Raw genomic sequence first — 20,220 nt, forward strand, 5'->3', positions numbered from 1 at the left:
GGTGGGACCTGCAGGGGGTCAGGATGCTGTGTCCCCTTGTCCGCCCTCGTCTGCAGGCCTTCGAGGACATCTACCTGGAGGAGCGCAAGACCATCAAGGTCCTGCTGGAGTATGCCGACAAGATGTTCACCTACATCTTCGTGCTGGAGATGCTGCTCAAGTGGGTGGCCTACGGCTTCAAGAAGTACTTCACCAACGCCTGGTGCTGGCTGGACTTCCTCATCGTGGACGTGAGCGTGGTGCCCCGGAGGGGACCAGGGATGGGGACTCCTGGTGCCAGTCCCAGAGAAGGCAGTGAGGCCTAGGGGCTCGGCTGGGCCGTGGTTGGGCAGTGGGGAAGGAGGCGCAAGGCTGGGCGCCCGAGCGGGAGGAGCAGGACCTCGTGGTAGACTAGATGCCCCAAGGGGGCAGTCCGAGGGCTGTCCCGGCTGGGGTGTGAGCAAAGGCAGGAGTGGGGGGCTCACCCTCTTAGGGTGGCTGGAAGAGGGAGTGGAGCAGAGAAGCCTGTATCATAGCACTCATCTCACTGTGCTGTGTAGGGTCTGCTGGGCCCACTAGACAGGTGGCCCGGGAGAGCCTGCCTGCGCACACGGCAGGGGAGGCCATTCCGTACAGGAGGATGGGGTGAGCCAAAGGCCAGATGGAAGAAGGTGGACGAAGGGATGCTGGGCAGGCAGGGGAGAGCCTCCTGCCTCAGGTTACAGGAGCATGAGAGTCACCTGTGAGAAGGAGGCAGGCCATGAGCCCTGTCTGAGTGGTTTCTGAATTGCTGCCCTTGACAATCGGGTGACAGCGTGGGTTTTCCTGCCCAGGAGTGTCCAGGGGCTCTGGGGCAGGAGGATGGCCTGTCCTCTGAGCAGTCAGTGGTAGGGAAAATGGGAGGGAGACCCCCGTGCCACAGCTTCTGAGGCCCCAGGACACTGCTGGGCACAAGCAGGGTGAGTGCAGGGACCAATGGGCTCAAAGCACCGTCAAGTGGGAGAGCAGCCAGAGGAGAAACTGCAAGGCCCAGGCTGCAGAACAACCCTGGGTCTGCCCTCACTGTGGGTCAAGGGCTCAGATCAGCAGATCAGGCTGTGCCGGGTCTCACAGAGCAGAGTGTGGGTCAAAATCTACAGACTGTGACAGGCTTTCCAGAAAGGGCAGGGTTTGCCAACAGCTTCTGGGCTTGGCATCAGGCACTGCACAGCAGTAGGGCTGGTCCTTCTGGGGTTGTGGGAGAAGCTCAGGCCTTATACCCAGTGCTCACATCCCACTCAGAGGGCAAAGAGAGGGGCTCAGCTCCCAGTAGACTGGCCAGAGTCCATGCCTGGGCCACCAACCCCTGGAAGGGAGGTCAGACTGCAAGTGGCTGTGGCAGGAGAGGCTCCTAGGGCCAAACAATAATGCAGAGACACAGAGGCCAAGAGGATGCTAATGCTAGGATGAGCAGTGCTGGGGTGGCAAAGAGGGAAGGAGGGAGGACTGGGTGCCCTAGGCAGTCTTGCCCAGCCTTCACATCCTCTTCACACACCCCCAGGGGGGTAATGCCTGGGAAGAACCCCTGAGGCCTCCTTGTTGAAGGGTCACAAAAGGGTCCAGGATCCTGGCAGCTCAACTCTTAGGCCCCCTGATCCAGGTATTCCTGAAGGTCTTTGGGAGATTCCTGAAGGTCTTTGGGAATCTCCCAAGGCAGGCCAGAATGGGTCTGCAGAGACCTCTGGGGACGCCCATGCCCCCACCCCACCTGCCACCCTGGGGAGCCAGTGCTGGGGCTGGGGAAAGGGAACTGTTAGTGCTCCCCACTCAGTCCCAAGATCAGGGAAGAAAACAGGGGCTCAGAGCAGTGAGGGACCTTGCCCAAGGTTGAGCTGTAGGAAGTGGGAACTGAAATGCAGCTTCTTAACACTGCCACATTGTGCCCCATCCCCACCCTTCTTTGTGGGGTGTGTAGACATCAGGCTTGGCAGTGCCAGTGTCTGGGGAAAGATGGTTCCAGGATTGATTCATGCTTTTATTCATCTCAACAAAAATTGAGCATCTGCTATGCACAAACAGTGTTCTGGATGCTGGGATTATCAACCCATGTGGAATTTATACTCTAGTAAATGATGGTGACTGCAAACAATCAGTATAATAAATAAGCTGATGTTATTTTATGTGAGAAGGTGCTATGTACCATAGAGAACAGAGGAAATAGAGATGAGAAGGGGATTAGGAGAGACAGGATTGGGGGGTTGAGGGGAAGGTACAGGTTGCAGCTTTCAATAGACTCGCCAGAGCGGGCCCACTGAGAAGGTGACATTTGAGAGATTTGAAGGAAGTTGGGGTTAGCTAGGAAATATCTGGCAGAACATTCCATCTGGCAGAACATTCTGTGCAGAGATTGGAATGGTAGTGCAAAGGCCCTGTGGTAGAGGACATGCCTGGCATACTTTAGGATCTATGAGGAGGCCAGAGTGGCTGAAGTGGAGTGAGAGGGTTAGGGAAGTGCAGCTGGGGTCAGAAAGGTAAAGGAGGGGCCAGATCACATTAGGGGTTGTAGCCTTTGAAAAACTGGGCTTTTATTTTGAATGAATAAAATAGAGGGCTTTGAACAGAGAAGTGACATGAACTGAGTCATGCTCTTAAAGGCTCATTCTAGGATGTGGTTTGGGGACATGAGTGCAAGCAGGGGGAACAAACAGGAGGCTGTAACAGTAATCCAGGGGAGAAATGACAGCGGCCCAGCTGGGGTGGTGGCAGTGGAAGTGGTGAGAAGTGTTTGGCCTGGGGATGTATTTTGAAGGCAGAGCCAACGGAAATCCTGATGGGCTGGACAGAGGGTGTGAGAGAAAGAGAGGAGGTAGGGCTGACGCCAAGGTTTGTGGCCTGAGCAGCTGGAAGGACCGAGCTGCCATCAGTTGAGAGGGGAGGCTCTGGGTGGGGCAGGTGTTGTGAGCTTTGGAAAAAAGAGAAGGCCGCTGAGATCTGGGCAGGAAGACAGGGCAGCCCAGAGCCCTGGAAGCCCTGCTATCAGGAGATCCCCTGAACGACACACACAGCTCTGCCTCTCCAGGAGTGGGGACTTGCAGCCTTCTGTCCTCGAGGGCCTGGGGGCGCTCAGAAGAGGACCCGATGCCTCTCTCCTCTGAGCCCTCTGCCCAGTCCCTCCTGCCTGGTGCTTCCATAGCTGGGAGCAGGCGCGGGACCCAGGCTCCAGCCCGTGGCCCTTCACTACCCCCAGGCGTTGTGTTCCTGGTGACTGCAGGCACAGTCAGGCAGGAGGTCTTTTTCAACCTGTGATCCTGGGCCAGTGGTGAAGTAAGAAGAGAGTAGGAGCCCATGGAGCTTTTAGAAGGATAAAATGTTCCAGTGCGGAGGGGAGGGGGCAGGGCAGACAGAATAAAACGCTGCAATCCCAGCACCTGGGCCTCCAGCTCTGAAGATGTCGGGATATTACAAAGTAATACAGCTTTGTGGAAATGCCCAGCAGTCTGTCTGTTCGCGAGCAACCCAGGACCATCCTTCCTTCCCCGGAAGAGGCTTCCTTGGGGGAAGGACGGACAGGCTTGAAGGCTGGAATGTGGCTCAAAGGAGAGCCTGTGGGGATCAGAGACCCAGACTTGGAGTCCCTGTTCCCCTGCCCCAGCCCGTGGCATTGGATGTCCATTTTCCCCCCTGTAGACCAGGAGTGGTGCGTTGCAGTACCCTGGGTGAGGTGTGTGGAGTGCCTGAACGCGGCAGGCTCTCAGGAAAGGTCAAGGGCCAGGACACAGTTGGGCCACAGGAAGCCGGGCCCCTGGTGTGAGAGCCTGGGGGAGACGATCCAGCCCTGGAATAACAAAGACCAGCCGTGGGGAAGGCTCCCTCGCACCCAGTCCCATCGCACGTGGTCCCAAGAGCCTACATCTGCCTCTTCCCCGCCCACCCCCACACCTCGCTTCACCTCCCACAGGTCTCCCTGGTCAGCCTGGTGGCAAACACCCTGGGCTTTGCCGAGATGGGCCCCATCAAGTCGCTGCGAACGTTGCGCGCCCTCCGACCGCTGAGAGCCTTGTCACGGTTTGAAGGCATGAGGGTAAGAAGGGCTGCTGCCTCCCAGTGCGGGCAGGGGAAGGCGGTTCCTCTGAGGGGTCCCCCAGGCTCAGTTTGCTCATCAAACGGGCCCAGCCTAGAGCTAGGACCTTGGATCTTGCCTGGCTGGGTAGGAGCATGTTCCAGAAGGTCCTATTTTCTCATCGTTTGCAGAATGAAATGGTCATTTGCTTAGCAAACTGTTCTGTGCTATTTTCTAAGTATGTTTTTCAAGTTACCAAATTTTACAAGCATGCAAGGCAATAAAAAAGCCTACTAAGGAAAACATTAGCCATGATATATATATATATATATATATATATATATATATATATATATGTATAGCCAGAAAACAAACAAATATGTGTGCGTGTGTGTATGTGATTTTTTTTAACAAGATGTGCAAAATTCTCTTGTGCTGCAGAAGGCATACCTGTGTCTCTCACTGACCCAGCAGACCCCATCACTTGGCCCACCGTTGGGTTGATGTTTTGAACTTTGCCAACACCCCAGTACATGGGGAATTTTACAAATCGCTTATTTCTCATGGGAAAGCCTCCACCAGTGAATAATCTGACCCAAGGTAGCCGTACCTTTAGGAGCAGGGATGTTTGATTCCAGAGGGACAAAGCTGCAGCCACAACACCCAGCCAAGCTCACACTCCAGGCCTTCCAGTACCCAGAGCTTGGTGCCCCTTAACAGCTGGTTTCCCACTCTGCTCCCCAGGTTCCTCATGCCAGTTGGGAAGCCAGGGGCTCCCTCTCCCTAGCACATTAGCATTATCCATCCCAGCGCTTGATCCTCGGCATGCCATACCATGCAGCACCATCCCCAGCTTTACTTTCAGTCTGTGTTGCAAACATGTTCCTGGTTCATGAACAGCTGGGGTCTTGGCTCTGTGTATTGCCCCAGTGGATTTGCCAAGGAAGCCTCTCTTGGGTGCTGTGATTTCAGATGATGAGTGTGAGGCTGTGACTCCACTGGGAGGGGACAAGGCACAGGAAGCATCCATACCACAGGCCCTCCAGGCTCTGCTCTCACTAGAACATGGGAGCGCTGTCGTAACACCCTCCAGACATATCACACCGCACCCAGGTCCCCTGGGCACACTCTAGCAGAAAACACCCATTCGGTAGCACCATCCCTAAAATACACCAGCAATGTAGCTCAGAGAAGGTAAATACTAATGAGATTGACAGGAGGCATGAAGTTTTAAAGACGTGTCTCCAGAATTCCTTTCTCTGGCATACTCAACTAGCAGAAACCCTGTTGAAAATTAAGTTTTGAAGATCATGGAACCAGGGCAGAGCCAAGAAGGAAAAGAGCTTATGCTCTGGAACTGCAGTAGACTTCAGGGTGGAAATGAAAAGGCTGTGCTTTGCTCTCTGTCCGTCCTCTCACTCCCCACTAGGACACCTGGTCAGCTGTCCTTGGAAACAGGAAGTGTTCTACTTGGCCCACGATCCCGGCCCCCTCCCCACTCAGGGACTTATAGTCAGGAAGTTCATTTGGTGAGGTTCTTGAAAAGGGCATATGCTCTGGGCATCCCAGGAACTCAGCCTCTGCTCTGTCCGTTTGAGGTTGTGGTCAATGCCTTGGTGGGGGCCATCCCGTCCATCATGAACGTCCTTCTCGTCTGCCTCATCTTCTGGCTCATCTTCAGCATCATGGGAGTGAACCTCTTTGCGGGGAAGTTTGGGAGATGCATCAACCAGACTGAGGGCGACCTGCCTTTGAACTATACCATCGTGAACAACAAGAGCGACTGTGAGTCCTTCAACGTGACTGGCGAATTGTACTGGACAAAAGTGAAAGTCAACTTTGACAATGTGGGAGCTGGATACCTGGCCCTTCTGCAGGTGGTAAGTCCTGGAGAGGAAGGATTTCCTTCCTCCCACTGGCTCTCCAGCAGTATCTTCCTTCCCCCATGGTGTGGATGGGAGTAGGCAGGAAGGAGGCCACTCTGGATCTTCACGATAGGGTGACACCTGCCCAAAGAGGGCTAAGAATTCTCCAGGGACCCTTTGGCTCCTTAGAAAGTCCCTAGGTTTTCAGTTATACAGTAGATGCCGCGTTTTCCGAGATGCACGGCATGGGGGCCAGGTCAGCACTGAAGCAGAACCTACTCACGGCCAGCAGTCAATCTGACCTCTTCATGCTGGCAGTTTGGCAAAGGTGAAGAGTGAAAAATCATAGACAATCCAGGAATTGAACTATTAGCAAAATTGTGCCTCTGGTCACCCTCTGTTATAAAAGGCAGTGAGGGGTGCGTGGGTGGTTCAGTGGTAGAATGCTCGCCTTCCATGCAGGAGACTTGGGTTCGATTCCCAGACCATGCACCCGCTGTCCCCAAAGAAAGGCAATGAAACCTCTTGTTTTGTTTAAAACTATATGTTTATTTCCATTTTTGATGTGCAAAATGTGTGATGGTTGAGTCCACACAACCCTACCCAGTCTTTACAAAGTTTCCATTGATTTGTGAGTACAGGAGGCTTCAGCGATTATAACACATGCTGTAACATTGACCTCCCATTAGCCTCTACAAGAGAAGTGTCAACAGAACCATAATGCATAAAGCTCCCAAGCTCCAGTCCCAACACCTGTCTCTAGTCCCCAAAGCAGAGGAAAACTCAGCAGACACTTTCCTGAAAACTTTTTGCACATCTACTCATTCCTTCAATCCCAACAGTAACTTTCCCCCAAAGACTCCCATGCAGCACCCAGTGGAGAACAGGATGAGGGCCAACCCCTAGCAGCCTCTCACCCCCATAATTGTCCTTCTGACTGTTAGGCCTTTGGAAGGAGACCCCTCCTATGCAGACAGAGAACTGCCTGCCTTTGCAGACAGAACCTTTAAGGGTTTGGGAGGAATCAGACATAAGCATCTTGTAACCTTGGGTGGTCCCCAGCAGTTTCCAAAGCATTTCAGGCTCCTTTTACAGGTGAGGGCCTTGTGACACAGGTTGCTAATGTAGCTTGCTCACTCTGGGCCTCAGTTTCTCCATTTACCTTGCTTGCCTCGTAAGAACTCTTAGGCATGCAAAGTTTGTGCACCCAAGCTTGTGCCCTCAAAGGAAGCAAAGAATTGGGCTGGGTTTTGCCAAAGGCACAAGTGAGGCTGCACTAGCCAGTCATTCTCCCCATCGAGTATGTCTTGGATTCTTGCTGAGTCTTCACAGCATACCAGATGGGGCATGTTTTAGTTTGAAAAAGCTGCCAGAATGCAATATACCAGAAACGGAATGGCTATTTAAAAGGGGAATTTATTAATGACTTTTAAAAAGGGGAATTTATTAAGTTGCAAGTTTACAGTTCTAAGGCCGTGAAAATGTCTAAGGCATCCAGGGAAAAGATACCTTGATTCAAGAAAGGCCGATGGGTTCAGAACCCCTCTAACAGCTGGAAAGGCACATAGTGATGTCTGCTAGCTTTCTCTTCTCATTTCATAAGGTTTTCCCGGGGCCATTTCCCTTCTGCATCTCCAGAGGTCTCTGGCTGTGTGGGCTCTATTGGCGCTGTGGGCTCTTTCCCAAGTGGTTCCCTCTTAAAGGGCTCTTTTAAGCAACCCCACCTTATATGGGTGGAGACACATCTCCACGGAAACCATCTAAGCAAAAGGTACTACCCACAATTGGGTATGTCCAATCACTGTGGAAACAGAGAATTCCCACCCAGTAATATTGAATGAGGATTAAAGAACTTGGCTTTTCTGGGGTGCACAACAGATTCGAACCAGCACAGACCACCTGATACTGTCAGCACCATGGCCCTCTTCCCTTCAGCCTCTCTCTTTTCTCCCTTATTCCAAAGGCAGGGGTGTGCTAGAGTTAGTTTGGTTGTTAAATTTCTAAGAATTTTGCAAGTCAATTGCTAAACACAACTGTTACTAAAAACTGAATTACGTAAAGTTATGATTAAATAAGTAATATTAAATCAAAGGTACTAAATACTCAAAACATAGCATTACATTGTACCACTGTCTACAGTCTTGAGGTTCTTTATGCCCTCGGTACCTGTGGGGTGGAAATGGTCCCTAATGGAGAGCTCCTGCGCACCTCCTCCCAACTCCACGTTCAGTAGCATCATGTTTGTAGCTTGACATTAGCCATGGTGGGAATGTTTACATCACAGAGAAATTAGCAAACACAACGATCAGGGCTTTTGTTTTTTTTCTGCTGGAATGCCAGCGTTTAAAGCACTTACTAACACACTGCTGGCAGAAGTGCTCCCTTCAAGATGGAGAATGGTTGGGATTCTTCTGGGACTCACTTTGAAAGTTCATGGATGAGAAAGTTCACTGAGACGCATGGCCAGGGGGACCAGGCCAGCACCGAGGTGGACCATAAGCTGGAACAGAGAGCCCAAGCCCCATCACTCTGTCCCTGGCACCACTTTGTCAGGAACCTGTGCCATTTTAGATTCTGAAATGAATGTGAGTCTGATGGGCAGGCCTCCTTCAGGCCTCCCCAGCCTCTGGCTTTCTCAACCTCAATCAAGAAGTCAATTCCCCCACTGCATGCCCTACGTGTGATGTCTGCTGGGCTGACTTTCTCTCTACCTCCAGCCCATGCTGCCACCCCCTAAAACAAGAAAGCCTTTTTTTCCCCTGACCTCTCAGCCAGTTGGACAGAGCTGAAGGAGAAGAGTGGGGTTGCTTATTCCTGATAGGAGGCTCAGCCCTAAGTGGCTCAGGCACGATGCAGAGTGAAATGATTTTCTTAACCTTGTCTTTTCTTTCCAGGCAACTTTTAAAGGCTGGATGGACATTATGTATGCAGCTGTGGACTCCCGGGGGGTAGGTTACCACACTGGCTTCTCCCACCAAAATAAGCAACTGTGTCCACATCTGAGAGCCCAGCCCATAAGGGCAAGATGTCATGTCAACCTGAGGTTTGCTGGGATGCCCAGTCCTGGCCCTGGGGCAAGACTGTGGCTTCCCAAGGAGTGCCCAAATGTCTCTCAAATGAAACTCACTGTCATTTACTCTCATATTAGTCTTGCCTCAGGAGGATGATGTGGATGCAACAGAGACTCAGATCAAATTTCTTCTTCATCCTTGTGCCCCATCCAATCACGCTGATAGTTCAATGAAAACTGAGACACCCTGATATATTCAGACCTCCCTGTGCCTCAGGAGCTGGAGGCACATTGATAATGTGCCTGCCCTGAGTCCAGGTCCCTGCTCTCCTTGCCTGTCACCATCTGCTCTTTTTGCCTCTATTCCCACCTACCCCTGGCCCTGCTCCATACATGCACATGCGCACTCATACACGCACCTGTGCTGGTGACCTTCCCCTGGACATACCTCTCTCCCACAGAAAGGACACCCCAGGCCTACCCTCTGCCTCCATCCCCATGCTCACCTGTCTGAGCCCCTGGGCCACATTTCTCTGGGCCTCTAGCCCACATCCCTTCCAGCCCCCAAGATCAAGATCCCTAGACCTCATTCCCCCAACCCCCCAAACCACCTTGCCCTGACTCCTCAGCCCCAGCCATTCTGACTCCCCTGTCTGATTTCTTCCCCTTAGTATGAAGAGCAGCCCCAGTGGGAGTACAACCTCTACATGTACATCTACTTTGTCATTTTCATCATCTTCGGATCTTTCTTCACCCTGAATCTTTTCATCGGTGTCATCATTGACAACTTCAACCAACAGAAGAAAAAGATACGTAGAGCACAGGCTCCCCACCTGAGCTAAGCAGGCAGGGCTGGGCACCCGGGGTTGAGAAACCATTCAGGCTCCAGGCCCCACTTCACCTTCCCTTTTGGGGGTGGTCCTCTTCTTGCTGCTGCTGGAATGGGATGGGAAGGGGGGGTGTCCGTGGTGTAACATGCCAAAACCTGTAAGAAGATAACTTACAGGTGTGGGAAGCCCCACATCTGCCGTAATCTACCTGAGAGATGAGGCTCCTAAGAGAAGTTCATGTGGGGCTTGGGACTATTTTCCTGGCCCATGATCAGGAAACATGGGTGGGGCCTGAGCAGACACAAGGCCAAGAGGCCGGGGTCTTCTCCATCATAGGGGCCATGATCAGGTTGTAGTAAACCAAGTGGGCAGAGAGAACAAGGCTGGCTGAGCACAGGGGAAGGGTGAGATAGGGGCTGAGAGCTAGGTTTCCAGGTCGGAAAGCCAGAGAGATCTCCAGGTGACTGGAGAGGGGGCCCCTAGAAAAGCCAGTTTGGGGAGAAATCGCTGGGTCAGGAGAAGAATGTCCTTTTCTCCACCAGGAGAGGAAGTAAGGAGGGGCCAACCGCGCATCCTCATCAAGGAGGCAAGACCCCTGAGCCTTCATGCTAGGGTCTCTGAGGACTCCAAAATGAGGCTGGTGACTGTCTCTCTGCACTTAGGGGGCCAGGACATCTTCATGACAGAGGAGCAGAAGAAGTACTACAATGCCATGAAGAAGCTGGGCTCCAAGAAGCCCCAGAAGCCCATCCCACGGCCACTGGTATGCCAGGCTCCTGATTTAGCAGGAGTGGGGAGGACATGCTTCGGGGGCCCTGGAAGACCCCATGACATATGGCCAGCAACTGGGGCCTCTTCATGGTCTCTCAGCCCAGCCTGGGGCCCTCAGCAAGTTCTAGGGAAGAAGGAAACTCATGGATGTCTAGCCACACACAAAGTTCTCTGTCTCATAGAGATAGGGAAGAAGCCATGACAAGACTATGACATTCGGGGGACCCTCCCCACTCATAGAAACCCTTCTGCCTCTGAGAGCCCCCTCCTCACCTACCAGGAAGAGCAGAACAGTCTCACAGCCCCCAAGCCCATCTCCCAACCTTATCCTTACAACCCAAACAGGGATCTGTAGTCAAGAGTGCCGTGGTGGGTGCAGCAAGAAAGGGGTGCTGGGGCCTTGGCAATACTGACCCACAAGGCTTAATAGCACCATTGTAGTGTGTGTGTATTTTGCAGGGAGAGGGAGAGTTTTCAAACTATTGGGTGACATAACCTAAATGGCAGCTCCAGTTCATTAATCCAATTCATCACTTTCATCTGATTCTTTCCTATTCACCTGTCTCTGTTCTAGGTTCATTATCCATGTGTGTGTTTGCGGGGGTTCCACTTACTTATAATTTTTTCTCTCCCCCCAAAATAACATGATCTGGCTTATAATTAAAGACACATATAAATATAGTAAAATAAATAAAATGAATTCCATAAAAAAATACAGAAAATACATAAGGCCTGAGGGCTGATACAATTACTAGAATTGAACTTTAAATTTGAGGCAGTTGGAGCAAGAAGAGAAGCATAATGAACAACATACTTAGGAAATTCAGGGTCAGAGAAATCCTTTCCTGAAGATCCATCAGGGAGAACTGGGGTGGGGGGGTACATTCCTGAGGCTTGAGCTTTGAAGCTTGGGGAGCATTTTAGCAGGAAGGCCAGACAGTCTCAGCCCCCATACCTTCTTCCTCTGTCCTCCCAGTAGGAGTCTGGCAGGGGTGTCTACCAAAAGGTAGAGTAGGAGGGTGGATGGTCTGGCCGGGGGCCATCAGCAGGGGCCTTGCTGGCCTCTCAGTGGTCCCTACCGAGTCACCCTGTTTGCCCCTCCTTTCAGAACAAGTACCAGGGCTTCATATTTGACATCGTGACCAAGCAGGCCTTTGACGTCACTATTATGTTCCTCATCTGCCTGAACATGGTGACCATGATGGTGGAGACAGATGACCAGAGCCCTGAGAAAGTCAACATCTTAGCCAAGATCAACCTGCTCTTCGTGGCCATCTTCACAGGCGAATGCATCGTCAAGATGGCTGCCCTGCGCCACTATTATTTCACCAACAGCTGGAACATCTTCGACTTTGTGGTTGTCATCCTCTCCATCGTGGGTGCGTATGAAAGTCTGAGGAACAGAGATGCCTTTCCCAGGCTAGACCTCTCCTCTAGCCCCTGGGCCTGGGGCAGTCCACCATTAATATCAAGTACAGCGTTAGGCATTCTTTCCGCTCCACATTCCTCATTCATCCCACCATCTCTTTCTCACACACACACACACACACCAAAGAATACTTTTTGGGAGAACCTGCTCAGTCCAAGGAAAGCAATCTGGCAGAGGACCCCCCTAGAATGCCATTCTCTGACTGTTCGGGAAGCTTCCAGAATAATCCCGGGAAAGAGGGTGGGGGCAGTGGAGGCTTTCCTACCCTCCCAAGAAAACCTGCCCCCTAGATTGAAGGAGAAAGAGGCTTAGGATGAGATGAACCCCCAGGGATGGGAGGCAGATAGCCCTCCATGTCAGAGATTATCCTTGGAGAGGGAATATTCTGAAATCTAGTCACTAATACATGCCAGGCTCCTTCATGTATTCGTCATGTAAACTCAGCACCAAGGCAGGGAGATACCACATAGCTAGGGAAAAGGAGCAATAGGATTTGTACTCATGTTTGTTTGATCTCAGAGCCCAAACTCCTTTTTTGTAACAGCTTTATTGAGATATAAATCACATACCACAAAATTCAACCTTTAAAATGTTCAACTCAGTGATTTTGGTATATTCACAGAGTTGTGCAACTGTCATTAACTATCTAATTTTAGGACATTTTCATCACCCTAAAAAGTAACCCTGAACCCATTAGCAGTCACTCCCCACACTCCCTCCTTTCCCCACCATAGTTAGTTAACTACTAATCTAAAATTTTGAGGGACTGTCAAACTGTTTCCCAAGGTGACTGCACCATTTTACATTCCCACCGTTAATATTTGAGGGGTTCCCATTACTCCATATCTTCACCAACACCTGTTACTATGTCTTGTTTTTATTTTAGCCATCCAGGTGAGTGTGAAGTTGTACCCATTGTGGTTGCGATTTGCATTTCCATAATGACTAATGATGTTGAACATGATGTGCTTGTTGACCATTATATATATATTTTTGGAGACATTTTTAAATTGGGTTGTTTTTTATTGTAGAGATCAGTCCCTTGTCAGAAATATGATTTACAAATATTTTCTCCCATTCTGTGGGTTATCTTTTCACTTTCTTGATGCTGTCCATTGAAGCACAAAAATTTTTTCATTTTGATGAAGTCCGATTTATTTATTTTTTTCTCTTTTGTCAGATGTGCTCAGAGCATGAACTTTTGTGTCTACCTCATGGGGCTCTGCCTTGAGATGGCTGTGACTTTCATTGTTCTGCCATATGCAGCCCCTGCCTTCAGTGAACTCAAGAGACTAAGGCAGGGGCTGCGGTCACTGCAGTGATGGGCAGATGGTTAGAAGTCCCATGTAGGGGCAGGAAATGCTCTGGGAGACCCCAGGTCAGAGTGAGGGCAGGAGTGTGCATGCCTGGTGGGGACTGGAAGGAAGCTTTAGAGAATTCAGGAATTCTTTAGAGAATGCAGGCTGTCAGCAGGAGTGACACGTAAGGTACCATCTCAAAAACTTCAGGAGGTGCTGCATGTGCTTGAGGAACACCTGTTGGTCCTGGTGCTTGGACCTTAGCAGAGGTGTGGCTAAGAGGCTGACTTAGACCCAGAGTGTCTGGGCCAACTCCCAGCTTCTCACATACTAGGTGACAATTGGGTAAGTTCCCTCATTTCTTAGTTTTATCCTCTGGAAGACAAAGATGATGGTGCCACCTCACTTCCTAGGGTGACTGGAAGGACTAAATGAAGTGAAGACTGTAAAGTGTCAGCCCAGTGCCCTATTGACAGTTAACTCTAGGACACAGGTCAGCCAGTGACATGATTAGATGAGCAATCTGGAAAGTTCACATGAGGAGACTTCGTTTCACTCTTGCCCCTATCATTTATATCCCTGCTCCTTAAAACTCCAGACACAGGTTAGCCACCAAGGGGACCAGGAGAGGAAGAGGAGGTTGATAGGAACCATCCCAGAGAGGCTGAAATAAGATGCAGAGGCATGTATGGTGTAGGGGAGCTCTCCGATATCTAGGCCAGTGCTTCTTGCCCTGCAGTGTGCACATGAACCACCTGGGCTTGTTGAAACACAGGCGCTGATTTGGAGGACCTGGGCTGAGCTGAGATTTTGCATTTCTAGCAAGCACCCGGCAGATGCTGTTACTGTTGGTCCTCGGACCACACTTAAAGAAACAAGGAGCTAGAAGGCCTGTGTTGTGGTCCATGCTGGACCTCCAAGATGCTGAGAGTGTCCTCTCGGGTCTCAGAATCCATTGTCTAAAAGATGGGGCTGGTACAGGTCTGTTGGGCAGATGTACTCAGAAGATTAAGTTATAAATGGTCTAAGAAGGCACAGTGGGTCCTAATTTTCTGAATTATGGCTCAGATTGGGGGGAGGAGGCAGGGTCCTAACATGCCCGATTCGACCCAGTCTTCCTAGAAAGGCCCGTCCTCTCCCTGGCTCCTCACTGCACCGCCAGTGATATTGGACTGGGAGAAGGCCAGACGTGGCATCTGTGGCTGCCATCTCTACTGTTTCCCACAGGCACTGTGCTCTCAGACATCATCCAGAAGTACTTCTTCTCCCCAACGCTCTTCCGAGTCATCCGCCTGGCCCGGATCGGCCGCATCCTGAGGCTGATCCGAGGGGCCAAGGGGATCCGCACACTGCTTTTTGCCCTCATGATGTCCCTGCCTGCCCTGTTCAACATCGGCCTGCTGCTCTTCCTCGTCATGTTCATCTACTCCATCTTCGGCATGGCCAACTTCGCGTATGTCAAGTGGGAGGCTGGCATTGATGACATGTTCAACTTCCAGACCTTCGCCAACAGCATGCTGTGCCTCTTCCAGATCACCACGTCGGCTGGCTGGGATGGTCTCCTCAGTCCCATTCTCAACACAGGTCCTCCCTACTGCAACCCCAATCTGCTCAACAGCAACGGCTCCCGGGGGAACTGCGGGAGCCCAGCTGTGGGCATCCTCTTCTTCACGACCTACATCATCATCTCCTTCCTCATTGTGGTCAACATGTACATTGCCATCATCCTGGAGAACTTCAGCGTGGCCACTGAGGAGAGCACTGAGCCCCTGAGCGAGGATGACTTTGACATGTTCTATGAGATCTGGGAGAAGTTTGACCCGGAGGCCACTCAGTTCATTGAGTATTCAGCCCTGTCTGACTTTGCTGATGCCCTGTCTGAGCCTCTCCGTATCGCCAAGCCTAACCAGATAAGCCTCATCAACATGGACCTGCCCATGGTGAGCGGGGACCGTATCCACTGCATGGACATCCTCTTTGCCTTCACCAAGAGGGTCCTGGGTGAGTCTGGGGAGATGGATGCCTTGAAGATCCAGATGGAGGAGAAGTTCATGGCAGCCAACCCATCTAAGATCTCCTATGAGCCCATCACCACCACGCTCCGGCGCAAGCACGAGGAGGTGTCGGCCACAGTCATCCAGAGGGCCTTCCGCAGGCACCTGCTGCAGCGCTCCATGAGGCATGCCTCCTTCCTCTTCCGCCAGCAGACGGGCAGTAGTGGCCTTTCCGAAGAGGATGCCCCTGAGCGAGAGGGCCTCATCGCCTACATGATGAATGAGAACTTCTCCCAGCGCCTTGGCCCACCCTCCAGCTCCTCCATCTCCTCCACCTCCTTCCCTCCCTCCTATGACAGTGTCACCAGGGCCACCAGTGATAACCTCCAGGTGCGGGCATCTGACTACAGCCGCAGTGAAGATCTTGCAGACTTCCCTCCATCCCCAGACAGGGACCGTGAGTCAATAGTGTGAGCCTCAGCCCCGGCTGGCCAGGACACACTGAGAGGAGGCTTGTGCATCGTGGCAAGCCCGAATGCAGTCACAAAGCAGCATCAGCTGGGGCCTTCCTTCCTTCAGGCTGTGGGGTAAGAGGTGGACCTCTGTCCTGGGTGGTACAAGGCAGAGTTGTGTGGCACCCGCATCAACAGTCAGAAGCAATTGGCAGAGCTGACCATTGGAGTGGCCTGTCCCTCCCTGGAGGTCCCACACATGCCTGTGGCTTGCTCTGGTCAGGCAACACTCTCAGGCTCTGCAAAGCAACCCCTCCCCAGGGGCAAAACCTGACACGGAGACTGTATATGTTGTGAATGGGATTTCATAAATTTATTATATTTGATATTTTTTTACTTGAGCAAAGAACTAATGTTTTTTCCATGGATGTCGGTGGCGACTTACACTGCCTCTTCTCAATTCTGAACAAGAGTGTCCATGGAGCTGCTGAAACTGCCAGGAAAACTCTGTTCTCAAAAAGCAAAAACGGAATCCAGTGTGGCACCTGACGGGCTTTCACCCACCCAGGGGCAGAATGAAGACCCCTGCCACGTGGGCTGAGGTGCCAGGGATGGCTGAATGCCCCTCTTTGCACACGTGTGTGCACATACCCTCTACACACACTCAGAGGCCAGATACAGGCCATTGTGGCCGGTCTCCCATCTGGCGAGTGTCAGGCAGCCGCGGCCGTCCCCAGCTGGAGACAGGCGGGCTTTCCTCCCGGCCCCCGTGGGTGGGCACTGTAGTCTCTGGCGCTCACGCAGGCCTCCCACTGTCCCCACGGTCCTGTTCTTTTCCCTGTGTTTTGATTCAGGTCATGCTGGGGTCTGTCCTACAAAATAAATAGATAAAAACTACTGGAAGCGGGACCTGGGCCACAGGAATAATCCTGGACACTGGGGTTGCCTTTTCTTCCCAGGAGAGTTGGCCTCCTGTGAAGAGTATTAGTGTTAATACTGGAGGGTCGTGAGGGAGCCAGCGCTCCCAGAGCCTGGCAGGCCTGCCCGTCAGGCCCGGGGGCTGAGCTGCCCGGGGCTGGAGCTAAGCAGCTCAGATTAGCTCAGCAGCACTCAGCTGTGGTGGCCCCTCAGCCTGTCTGAAGAAAGAACCCGACTGCCCGGGCCCAGGGCTCTCTGCCTCTAGCCAGTGAGGATGAGATTGTGTGGTCCCCAGCTCTTCTCCACACCCAGAGGCTTGGGAGTGGGAGGGAAGGGACCTCAGGATGGTCTGGCCAGGCCTCCGTGCTCTGGGAGGAGGATGACCCACAGGTGTCCTTCGGAAGGAAGCAATGTGGCCCCACCAGCTCGGCCCAGGTCCCCGGGGCTCCCATACACAGGAACCTCCTGGGGCAGGGACCAGGCTCTCGCAGAGGTCCTGTGAGAAGGCTTTTATCAGGGAAAAACACTTTTTCTAGTCCAATTACCCCTAGGGCCTCTTCAGCTACTGACAATCCTGTTTAGCATATGCAAACCTTTTAATGAAGAGAACTGTCACCCTGAGTGTGACAAAGCACCGGCCAGCAGAGCCTGAGCAGGCAGGAGCTCGGCTACCCTCCCGCCGTGTATCTGCTGCACAGATCCCCCCGCAGTGTCCCATGCCCGCTCCGGGCAGCCCGGGAAGCCGGAGCCCGGCTCCTCCTAACCTACCTCGCCGAGCTGTCGAAGGGCCAGACGTTCGGAACACTCAGGGCAGTGCTGAAGGGCGGCACTGCCGGCAAGTAAAGTATTATGTTTCTTTTTGTCATCCCAAGTTCCCTTGGCACCCTAGCACCCACGCCACCGCCCAGCGATTTCTCTTCTCCCATGTTCCCCGAGTCCAGTGTGGGGCTTAGTTTAGACTGTCCCAGTGACATGTCTCCGAGTGGAAATCTTATTTTTTTGTGAATCTCTCTGTGCTTTGTTCTCAAGACTTGCAGAGGTGTGTGCCCTTCCCCTGGCACTCACTGCCTGCTGCATAGGTAGGAATGCACTTGGGAGGCAGGCCGGGCTACCAGCCCAGCTGGCTGGAAGGAGACTGGTTTTGTGCTGGTGCATAGCCCAGGAGCCTTGAGACAGGTGCCGTAGGCTGGCCACTGACAGGCACTTCGGTGTCTGTGGATGACATGGCCGCAGGCAGAGGCCAGCTAGACCTGACTCCTTAGCTTTTAGTAAGCCTCTTGCTTTGGGGGCATCCCCACCCCACCCTCCAGAATTGCACATTGACCAGCAGGAGGGGGAGAAGAGGGTGGGAGAAAGGTAGGAGAGACAAGCATCAAGTGCCAGATGTTGTCTGAACTAATCGAGCGCTTCTCACCAAACTTCGTGTATAAATAAAATACATATTTTTAAAACAAACCAATAAACAGCTTACATGACCTGGTCTGGATTCTCTTGTTGTGCTGAGATTTAACCAAGGTGATGGCAGGCAGGGTGAAATTCCTATACCAACATAGGACCTTTGGTGGTTTTCCCAGTAAAAGTGGGTGTGGGCAGAGCAGACTGTGTGGGAAGCCCCACACACCTCCTCTGCCCACGAGAAGACCCCCCAAGGCCTGTCTCCCAGGACTCCCAATCTGGGGCACCAAGGGGGTTGAGAACCTTGATTTGGGGGCTCCCACAATTTGGGATTTGAAAAAGTAGGGCAAGAAGAGACAGCTGTTGTGGGCAACAGAAGCAGAGGCAGCTCCTGGGGCCAGCTTCTTCGTCTCACCTGCCCCTCACTCTTCAGCCCTCAGCAAGTGCTACTGCCTCCACCTCCCACCAAAACCCTCCTCATGGATGGATTCAGCAGTCTTCTTTGTCCAGTGCTTACCGCAGTGGACAGCAGCCCCTTCTTGAAATGCTCTCCTCCCTCTGTGGCACTCTCCAGTTTCCTCCTACCTTTGTGACTGCACCTTCTCAGCCTCCTGGGGGAGCACACCCTCCAGTTTCTGACTCTGAATGTTTGTCTGCTTAGGCCCTGAGCCCTCTCCTTTTCCATACGCTCTTCCCTTCCCATCCACCAAGCCTCAGACCAGCATAGCCAGCAGTCTGCTTTCATCTCCAAGCTTTCAAATCTAAGCCACCAACAATGAACCCATCCACTCATACCTCCAGCCTGGACTTCCCGTGCGCCTAATCGTCTGAGCAGGGTATGCCCGCAGATGCCGCCTTTAGCCCATCGTCTCCCTCACCCCCTTGCACCTCCAAGCCCTGTTGGTTCTGTCTTCCTAGTGTCTCTCAAACCCCACCAGTGAGCTCCGTCCTGCTGCCACCTCTTTAAGCCAGGGCAGCCCTTCATTAGTCCCCTTCCTCCAATTTCATCCGTTCCAAACTTCCACGTGGCTACCCATGATATTCTTAATCCACACTCAATACCCCCTGGGTAAAACCTGCTGCCTCAGGATCCAGGCCAAACCCCTCGCAGGGCCTCCAGGCCTGCAGGTTCCAGCCCTGCCAACCCCACAGCCGCGTCTTCCTCCAACCCCTCCGAGATTCCAGGTTCTTCCCATTTCCCAGCTTGTCACCTGCCACCCCTCCACCTAGAGCTGTTTTCTTCCCCCTCAGCCTTCGGGTCTCACCTTAAGGCTCCTCAGGGAGCCCTCCTTGACCATCACTTCCGCGCCCCTCCCACCATTTGCCCCACTCCTGGTACTTCCCTCGTCATGGCACTAAACACTCCTCATTGTCGACGCCTGTGAAGTCGGACTGTGAACAGACATGACACCAATATAACCATCGAACCTGTATTTTTGCCTCTCCCCACCCCTTTCAGCTTTATTCAGTGAAGATAACTCCCCGGCCCTGGGTGTAAACCTGGGCAGATTCTGTGGTTTTTCGGCTCAGTCTTGGGTAAAAGGACAGCAGCCTGCAGTCACTTTACAGTGTAAATACCGCCTCCACCCTGTCATGAGAGTGTCCAGGTCCATGCAATAGTTCAATCTCAGAATTAGCATAAAGTATCTCAGCTCCCTGGCTCTATTTTAGCTGGATGCTCTTTTTCCTTCCCACCAGCCTCCCAACCTCCATTGGTGCCGGGCGCTCCCAGCAGAGTTGGGGAGAAGGCAGTTAGGGGCTTCCCCTCCAGACCTGGCAGATGGCTGGAGAGGACTCTCTCGTGTAGGAATTTCTGTGGGGGTTTTGGAGACGTCCTACTGAGCCTTCTCCCTGCACTTTTCATCTTCCCAGATGCCCCCTGTGATCCCTCCCTTTGCCCCTGGGCACCTGTGAGTCCACATCCTGACACTGCCTGGCATACGTGGGGCGCGTGCAGGTTCCCTCTGAATGTGCGCATTTCTGGTCCATGGGACAGACTCCAGGGCACTTGCTTCACTCACACAGATGGGGTCCGACCCACGCCCAGGCCCCACCAGAGCAGCTGGCCCAAGAACCTCCTTTGATTTCCAGGGCAGTGTCAGACTCCATCAGCATCTACTCTGCTTCCTCGGTGACTGCGTCTCCAACCTGCAGGTCACTGATAAAGGAAAACTTCTCACGCAATCTAGGTTCTCACAACTTGATTGAGCGATTCATAAATCAGGCAGCAACCCATTCGC

General features: G+C 52.5%; 1 protein-coding gene across 2 annotated transcripts in view; it reads left to right on the forward strand.

The window, feature by feature from the left end:
* The window catches only part of SCN5A (sodium voltage-gated channel alpha subunit 5), a 79,840-nt gene extending 61,699 nt beyond the window's left edge, over positions 1-18,141 (forward strand). For both annotated transcript variants that reach the window (XM_077129773.1, XM_077129772.1), the window contains 8 exons: positions 57-230; positions 3,917-4,039; positions 5,617-5,898; positions 8,778-8,831; positions 9,565-9,706; positions 10,386-10,486; positions 11,603-11,873; positions 14,449-18,141. In XM_077129773.1, the coding sequence (XP_076985888.1) occupies positions 57-230; positions 3,917-4,039; positions 5,617-5,898; positions 8,778-8,831; positions 9,565-9,706; positions 10,386-10,486; positions 11,603-11,873; positions 14,449-15,689 (2,388 nt within the window). In that variant the 3' untranslated portion in view covers positions 15,690-18,141. The remainder of the gene's footprint in view (positions 1-56; positions 231-3,916; positions 4,040-5,616; positions 5,899-8,777; positions 8,832-9,564; positions 9,707-10,385; positions 10,487-11,602; positions 11,874-14,448) is intronic.
* Positions 18,142-20,220: the final 2,079 nt, after the last annotated feature.

The sequence above is a fragment of the Tamandua tetradactyla genome, chromosome 15 (genome assembly GCF_023851605.1).
Source record: "Tamandua tetradactyla isolate mTamTet1 chromosome 15, mTamTet1.pri, whole genome shotgun sequence".
Lineage (NCBI taxonomy): Eukaryota > Metazoa > Chordata > Mammalia > Pilosa > Myrmecophagidae > Tamandua > Tamandua tetradactyla.